The sequence below is a fragment of the Panicum virgatum genome, chromosome 3K, assembly GCF_016808335.1.
Source record: "Panicum virgatum strain AP13 chromosome 3K, P.virgatum_v5, whole genome shotgun sequence".
Lineage (NCBI taxonomy): Eukaryota > Viridiplantae > Streptophyta > Magnoliopsida > Poales > Poaceae > Panicum > Panicum virgatum.
In genome coordinates, this window is record NC_053138.1 from 30,775,989 (window position 1) to 30,783,781 (window position 7,793).

Here is a 7,793-nt window from a genome sequence, read left to right on the forward strand (position 1 = left end):
CCGCCTCGATTAATCAATTTTGTGAGGCGGTTTTCTCTAACCACCTCGGTTAATAAAAAGTGACCGCCTCGGTTAATGCTTACTATTAACCGAAGCAGTTTTTTTTTTCCCGCCCACCTCCGAGGGTTTTTTAAAAGGTCACGGTTAATAATTTTTTGTACTAGTGACACTAATAGGAGAGCCCTCTCAAGTTTAGATTTTTGTTTTGTTTAACCACTCAACCATAATATATACCACTTTGTTAAATAGAATATCCGTACTTTGCAGGTTATTAGTAAATAACTAATGAAATCCTTGTAGCCTTATGCATGTAATTCTTCTGTAGATTCTAATGTGCAGAGTTAATTTTCATATAAAATTATTTTTATCAGCATGATAATATATACATATGATTTTTTCCCATAGCAATACACAATTATATTTGCTAGTAAAATAAAAAAATTAGTGGGCCGTATGGAGAGATCCATCGTCGCCTCGCCGCAGAGATACCGCGCGTTTATTTTGGGTTACCAAGCCTGAATGAGAATTCGTACACATCATCATGCGTGTCCCTGGTCAGAAAGTGAAACATTGGCATGCCTCATTTGTTCAGCGGCCCGGGCCTGGGCTGGACCACGTGGTGGAGCAAATAAAATCAATCGCCAGCGAGGAGAGGAGGCCCCGCTGACCAGTAAACACGAACACGATTTCAAGGCTCGTTCAGAAGCCAGCCAAGCCAACTAACCAACCATCACGCGGTCACGCCACGCCGACGACCCTCGAGGGCGGCCCCAGTTTTGACACCGCGACGCCCGCGCCGACGACCCGGCGGCCAGACACCGACACCCGCAACCGCCCTCCATGGCTCTCGCTCCCACGCCGCCGCAGCAGCGGCCGACGATGCGCCACTCCTCGGCGTTCCTCCTCCCGCCGCCGTCCGCGTCGCCGGCCACCGACGCCGCCACCGTCGCGCTCGTCGTCCTCAACCAGCCGCTGCCCCGCTTCGCGCCCCTCCTCTGGTCCCGCGGTAACAGCCCGGCCGGCGGCCCGTCTGCTCCTTTTCAAATCCTCTTGGTTTCGCTGTGACCGCGCGCGCTGGCGCGTACGTTGCTGACCGACGGGCTTGCCTCTGTTCTCCCGGCGCGGCGGGGCGGCCTCCGTGTGACCAGCGGCGCTGCGGGTGTGCGCGGACGGCGGCGCCAACCGCGTCTTCGACGGCATGCCGGAGCTGCTCCCAGGCCAGGACGCCGGCGAGGTCCGCGCGAGGTACGTGGTAACGACGCGCCCGGCCCCCCCGGTCGGGTCCACGCTCCACGGATTCTTCTCCTGCTTTCCGAATGCGATCTCTGTTCCGAGTCTTGCTGCGACGTCAAGCGTGCCCAGCGTGTGCTTGATGCAATGCTCGGGGAGAGTCGAGAGTGGGGTGCTATGCGCCTATGCCAACGTTGCCCTGCTCTGCTGTGCTCTAGCTGCTGCTGCTGTGTGCGTATCTGATCCTGGGCAAGTGGAATTAAAATTTTCTGGTATCTTCCAGTAGAGCGGAATTAATTTTGTTTTGGCTCTGCAAAAATCAGCTACTACTGATGATGCTGCTGGCGTTGGCCGGCACTTCTCGGTAAAACAGCAGCTTATTGGCTAAGATCTGCATTGCTGTTAGTAGTGGTTACTGCATTCACTTAGCCATTTGCTATATCATGAACGAATATGCTTAAGCGGCGATAAGCTCTTTCCTGTAAAGGCAAAAGGCTAGCAGTTACTTCGAATTGCATTTCCATTGTGCATTTCAAACAGCTACCTAACGACGGAGCCTCATTCCTCTTACTGGTTTTTCTTATTCCTTTATGAAGGTACAAGCCAGATGTAATCAAAGGGGATATGGACTCAGTAAGACCACAAGTGAAGGAATATTATGCCAACTTGGTAAACTGCTTTAAATTTACATTCCCTAATTCAGAACTAGATACGAGGGAATAAAAGAGGTTTGAACTAGATTATTTGGTACATAATGTAGTAATCAGATGCCAGCCGATATGCCGCATTCTGTGTTTTCCATTCACTGCAAATATTAATTCTGTTATTTACGATTCTTCATACACTTTCTTCATGCTAGGAAATGAAGGTATGTTTGTTTGTGGGAAGCTTAGTTGTGGGTAATAACGAACACCATTAGTGGATCGTGAACTTGATAAAAGAAATGTATTTACATAATTCTTGGAAACATCTGCCCTCATTACAACTACTTGATAACAAGCTGGAGGACAAGAAGATCATATCGAATTGACCTTTTCCTTGTACTAGATTATTTTAATTTTTTAGCATAACAAAATAATAATCTTGGAGTTGCATCTATCCAATGAAGATTTTATCCAAAAGTGGATAAATAACAGTATCTTCTTTGTTCTGACTCAGCACAATATTGGTGGTGGTATCTAGTTAAGATACAGCTAATTGATTGCAGTTATAGTATCGGCTTTAATATAATGGTTGCAGATTCTTGTGACCTTGACATTTTGTTTCTTATGTCCTGCAAAAAGTGCATCTGAGCATCTCTACCATTGTCACATTGATGTTGTTATATTAAATATTTAGTCTTGTTGCATAAAAAAATTCACTATGTACATTAGTACTTGATCCTCAGTTTCATGCAGGGCTTTCTCAAAACAAACTCTTATCTTGCAGCATATCCTCTGAAACAGTTCTCTTGTGTTATCAACTGCAGGGTACCAAAATAGTTGATGAGTCACATGATCAGGACACCACTGATTTACACAAGTGTATCTCTTTTATAGCTAAGAATTCAACTGTTGCAGACAAATCTAATGTATGCTGATTTACTTACTTCCAGCTTTATAATGCAGTTTGTTACTAACAATTGATGGAAGAATAACCCCGTCTTTACAAAAATTTATTGCCATGTCTTTTCTGCAGCTCTGCATCCTTGTCCTTGGTGCGTTAGGAGGAAGGTTTGATCATGAGATGGGAAATATCAATGTACTTCATATATTCCCAAACATCAATATCATCCTCCTATCGAATGATTGTCTGATCTTTCTCCTCCCAAGAACACACAACCACGAGATCCACGTTGAGCGGTCGATCGAAGGCCCCCACTGTGGGTTGATCCCGATTGGGATGCCGTCAACTAGCACCACGACCACTGGACTCCGGTGGAATTTAGGTGAGTGTCGTCTTTATCTTGCATGGTGTAGGTTTAGCAACAAAAATTGAGCCTTACAATGCGTTTCATTTGTACAGACAATACCAGCATGAGCTATGGAGGATTGATCAGCACGTCAAACATCGTGGAAGATGACAAGGTGACGGTCACCTCGGAGTCTGACCTTATCTGGACAATATCGCTCCAGAACTGAATCTGCAGAGTACCATTATCTGTACCAATGCAAGGTTCCTATTTTGTCTCGCGTATTCTGCACCACGGAGATGTACCTGATTACCACCAGAGGAAAGGACAATATATTCCGTTGCCCTTGATGTTGCAAACCTGATAGAGAGCTATTATATGTAATTTGGTGGTTCTGATTAAGAGATATATGGCTATGTGCTCGCAAAAAGTTCAACTATGTGTAATGGGCTATTGAAGTATCAATTGTTGTGCCAAGAACCAGTTTCCCAAATTCTCTTCCAAGCAAACCTCTCTTCTTCACAGAAGCGACTTAACAACTGCTGCGCTAGACTGCCAGAGATGAGATTTTCAGATCAACACTATATGTTATGATGATCTGGTCTGATCTGAAAATCAATAATTACATTTTTGCGCTGGGAAATTTCTCAAATAATATTTTAATTACTCTTTTTGATTGCTTGTGTTTGTTTTATTAACGCTGCGGGTAACTTTGTTTGGTTGGTGTGGTAGTTTTTAGCATGAATTATTTATTTTGCATACAGTTATACTATATGGTTTTAAATGCTGCATGTACTCGGTACTCCCTCCTGTTCCAAAAGTTTATCGCTTTAGGATCACTTCAACTCGACTCGCCAATACATGAAAGGTTAAATAATAACATAGATTGAAAATACATGGTTGATGTTACAAGATTCATCATAGGAAGTACTTTCAATATATATAACTTTCTCTAACTAAAGTATCATATTGAAGACCATGTTGATATCATAAACAACTTACATTTGGAACCAAAGATCATATGTTTAAGAAATAATATTACGATAATATCCATCATTAAGGTACTGATGACACAATTATTGCCAATATCCATGGGAATTTCCCATCAAAATAAATATCCATGGGAATTAATCATAACCCAATTGGATTAGCATGACCTAGAATTTTTTTTTTCAATTCAGTCAAAGGTACATAATTTAGTTGCCAAAAGAGCATCCTGCAAACAATCTATAAAACCCTTCTCTTTAGCAGAGGTGGTACCAGGAACAATCAGCTCGAAAGGAATAAAAGAAAAGAACATTAGACCTTTCGCAAAGAAAAAAAGAAGAAGAACCAGACACTGCAACTTCCCGCTTTCTGTATACCAAGACGTATAGTACTCTCGCGCCAAAAGAAATGCTGATATTTGAGCTGTCATTTAAATCCTACATTCGGCCTACCATCCAGTAAAATTGGCCCAGAAAAAAAAGGCTTTAGCGAGATATCGGCCCGGCCCGCTCTTCGAGTCTCTTCTTCCTCCACTCCACTCGGTACCCACCCCCCCTCGCCGCCGTCTCTTGCCCCAAAAGACCAAAACCCTAGCCCCTCTCCGAACCCTAGCTGCCGGCGGCTACCACGCATGGGGGGCTCGCGGCGCAAGTTGAAGCGCTCCCGCGCCAAGGTCCGCGTGGGTCTCCCGCGCAAGAAGCCGCGAGAGTTCTTGCCGGCCTTCGATCTCCCCGAGGCGCTCGCCGCCGCCGCCACCGGAGGCGGGGCGGGCTGGGACGCAGAGGGCAGCGTGGTGAAGAACTACGCCGCGTTCGGGGTGGTGGCCAACCCCAACTTCCTTGGCGCGCACTCCCGCGGCACCCCGGGGCTCGTCCAGAGCGCGCCGCTGCAGGCGCCCGACATCGCTGCCGCGCGCGCCCCCGTCCCGGAGTTCGAGCCGATCGACCCCGGCAGCGACCTCGAGAACGACGGTAAGCCCCTTGCACGGTTTCATGGTGTTTATTGGGAAGTCCTGGAGCTGAGCTGCCGTATATGAGTGCAAAGCTTTTGGCGCGATTCGCATGTTTCGCGTAGCTCTAACCTCTCAGGATAAAGGCGGTAGCTTCACCTTGATTTGGATGTGTATGGTTTGATTATATTGGCTGCAAATCTTGCTGGCTTTGATTGATTGCTTGAGTGACTATGCTGTTCTGAGAGATGGATCAATATAAAATCCTGTGTGTCGGTAACTATGAGTTGTATATAGGATTTGACGAGTCTCCCATAAATTTGATTCCCTCTATATTATGAATGATTGCTTTTGATTGCTGAGTCCAGCAATCCATGCTATGCGAGTCCAGCAATGAGGTAGTTCTTCCACACTTTAATCTAGGAATCGAGCAGCTGATGTTTCAATCTGAGAAGTGTGTAGTTCGGACAAAGCTTCTTCAAATGTAATCTTTTTCTCTTTTTAATTTCAATAATAACAGTGTAAGTGCAGGCAGAACAGGGACTAAAATGTAAAGCGCACATGGGTTTGTTAGATAAATGATCTATAGTGCCCCACTGAGATTATAATGAGTTCTACCTGTTGCATTCCTTCATTTAAGTTGACTTGTCTGAAGAATATGAAAAAAAAGGTTTCTGCTATATGCAGCGAGTTCTATCTATCATGGATTTTTCTATATATCACCAAATGTGCAATGAACTAAAATTGGATTCTTTTTCATCTTTTTTTTTGTAATATATTGTATTCAAGCAGAACCACAAAATGCATAATGTATTAATTCTAGCAATATTTAATCATGATTTTTTTTTTGCCTATGAACTATATATTCCTCAGCACTGGTGTCCATAAAAGTGTGTTTCTCTTTTCCCTTGATATTCTTTTAAGATTGCTTTTAGCATGTCCATGCAAGGTAGCAATATACAATTTAGAGGTGTAATATGCATGTATAGTTTCTGTGTCCTTTGATGTGGTTTAAGGGGTAGCTTTTATGCTTGTGCATGGTTATCATACCTTAATTATCGTGCATGGAAGACTTCAATTATGCAACATAGATTGAGAAAGAAATTTCCTATGATTCAATAGTGAGTATAACAGTTTACCTGTGTATGATACTCATCCAAATGTTTCTATGTAACAGATCTGAAATCTGCACTTGGGAAGAAAAGGAAGGATGGCAAATCTGCACCATTGCAACCGCTGACTAAAATTCAACGTGTCTGCATTAGCAGATTAATAGAGAAGTATGGTGATGACTACAAGGTATAATCAAATACCAAATGTGTCATGATCTGCTAGTGATTTACATGGATTTTAAATTCTGAGAAGGTAGATTGATAACTGTCATGCTTGCAGGCCATGTTCATGGATACCAAGCTGAATGCAATGCAGCACTCAGTGGGTACATTGAAAAAGCTCTGCGAAAGGTACCACGCCGATGGCAAGATTTTCGTCTATCCACTGTAGTATCTCACGCAGGCATCTATAGTTCTGTTTCTCAGTTATTCTGTTCTTTCCACTAATGGAACAAGAACAATTTTGTGGATGGTGATGGTACTTGCGGATGACTTGAGTGTAATAGTGAGTTTGTTCCCTTGTCATATGTGTTGTTGGCAATACCATCCTGACCTTGAGCGGCTTGAGATCGAAACTGGTGATCCGGGACTGTTGTGTACTTCGGCTTTGTATGTCGTGTATACTCGCCTACTTGGGGTTTGGTAGCTGTCATTACAATATATCCATGGTGTCACTTGGCCCCAATAGTTTACTGCTCTATTTGTACGAATTAAATTTAAATAGTTTCAACATTGGTCTTATGGTAAGCAACGGCACATGTAAGTCTCAGTATTGCGGATGGATACTCACATTGCCATTGTTTGGGCGGTCGCATTTTTGTACTGCTTTAAACCTCTATATTACAAAGTTGCCACTAGAAAATAAAGGTGTTACTAAAACTGCCATTCCAGTTGCCTTGTTGTAAAATTTAAAGTCAATGTTAAATTTACTAGTGCCCCTATATTGTTGCATCCTCTGGCCGTATGCATTTCAATAGGATTAATAAGGTTGAAGCACATAAAGGAGCTAGGAAATCGTTCTCTTTGCCTAGGTTTGCCTAGGTTTTGGTTATAACACGAGCTATGCATGTGGACTGTGAATTTGTTTAGGTTAGTGAGAAGATTCCTCCTATGCCATTGAAACTTGTAGGCATATCTTCTATGCCATCGAAAATATAGGGTCCTATGAGTGCCACTAGTCAGCGGCGAAGCCAGGAGGGGTGCTCTAGCCCCCCTACCTCCATGGAGCCCCCAAGGATTTGCAACCATGAATAAAGAAGAGGTAGAAGAAAAGGAGGAGGAAGAAGAAAAAGAAAAAGAGAGAAGGGAGGAAGAAGAAAGGAAAATGAGCCCCCCTCCCCTCCCCCCAGATTCGCCACTGCCACCGTTAGCTAGGTCACGATTTGAGGTTTAGGGGTGAGGACGACATGGGCCAGGTGCAGGAGAGCCCCGCATACAGATACAAAGGAATTCCAAATTCATTATCTTCTCCTCTCCTGCTCACCGCCCTCGCAACGGTGGGCATCATCTGCACCTGCTCCTTTTACATTCTTCTTCAGTGCGCGACCACCTCTTAGAGCGTGCCCGTCTCTGTTGTCTCGCCCCACTGCCACTCACGGACTCGTCCACTCCTTGGCCAGCTCCG

At 44.2% G+C, this 7,793-nt stretch overlaps 2 protein-coding genes across 2 annotated transcripts; both read left to right on the forward strand.

The window, feature by feature from the left end:
* The first annotated feature begins 663 nt into the window (after nt 1–663).
* On the forward strand, nt 664–3,660 carry LOC120698932 (thiamine pyrophosphokinase 3-like). The gene is made up of 6 exons (XM_039982712.1): nt 664–1,006; nt 1,149–1,245; nt 1,827–1,899; nt 2,699–2,800; nt 2,908–3,157; nt 3,235–3,660. The coding sequence occupies exons 1-6, from the start codon at nt 841–843 to the stop codon at nt 3,348–3,350; spliced, it is 804 nt and encodes a 267-aa protein (XP_039838646.1). The 5' UTR covers nt 664–840; the 3' UTR covers nt 3,351–3,660.
* Nucleotides 3,661–4,628: 968 nt separating this feature from the next.
* On the forward strand, nt 4,629–6,920 carry LOC120698933. The gene is made up of 3 exons (XM_039982714.1): nt 4,629–5,079; nt 6,235–6,356; nt 6,450–6,920. Exons 1-3 carry the CDS (start codon nt 4,740–4,742, stop codon nt 6,558–6,560), a joined length of 573 nt encoding a protein of 190 aa, XP_039838648.1. The 5' UTR covers nt 4,629–4,739; the 3' UTR covers nt 6,561–6,920.
* The last annotated feature ends 873 nt before the right edge of the window (nt 6,921–7,793 follow it).

Bases quoted from the DNA above. Each gene is read 5' to 3' on its own strand.
- LOC120698933 (XM_039982714.1), top strand. From the start codon at position 4,740: ATGGGGGGCTCGCGGCGCAAGTTGAAGCGCTCCCGCGCCAAGGTCCGC. The intron at 5,080-6,234 runs GTAAGCCCCTTG...TCTATGTAACAG, and splicing joins CAGCGACCTCGAGAACGACG to ATCTGAAATCTGCACTTGGG. The intron at 6,357-6,449 runs GTATAATCAAAT...TCATGCTTGCAG, and splicing joins AGTATGGTGATGACTACAAG to GCCATGTTCATGGATACCAA.
- LOC120698932 (XM_039982712.1), top strand. From the start codon at position 841: ATGGCTCTCGCTCCCACGCCGCCGCAGCAGCGGCCGACGATGCGCCAC. The intron at 1,007-1,148 runs GTAACAGCCCGG...CCGTGTGACCAG, and splicing joins GCCCCTCCTCTGGTCCCGCG to CGGCGCTGCGGGTGTGCGCG. The intron at 1,246-1,826 runs GTACGTGGTAAC...TCCTTTATGAAG, and splicing joins GCCGGCGAGGTCCGCGCGAG to GTACAAGCCAGATGTAATCA.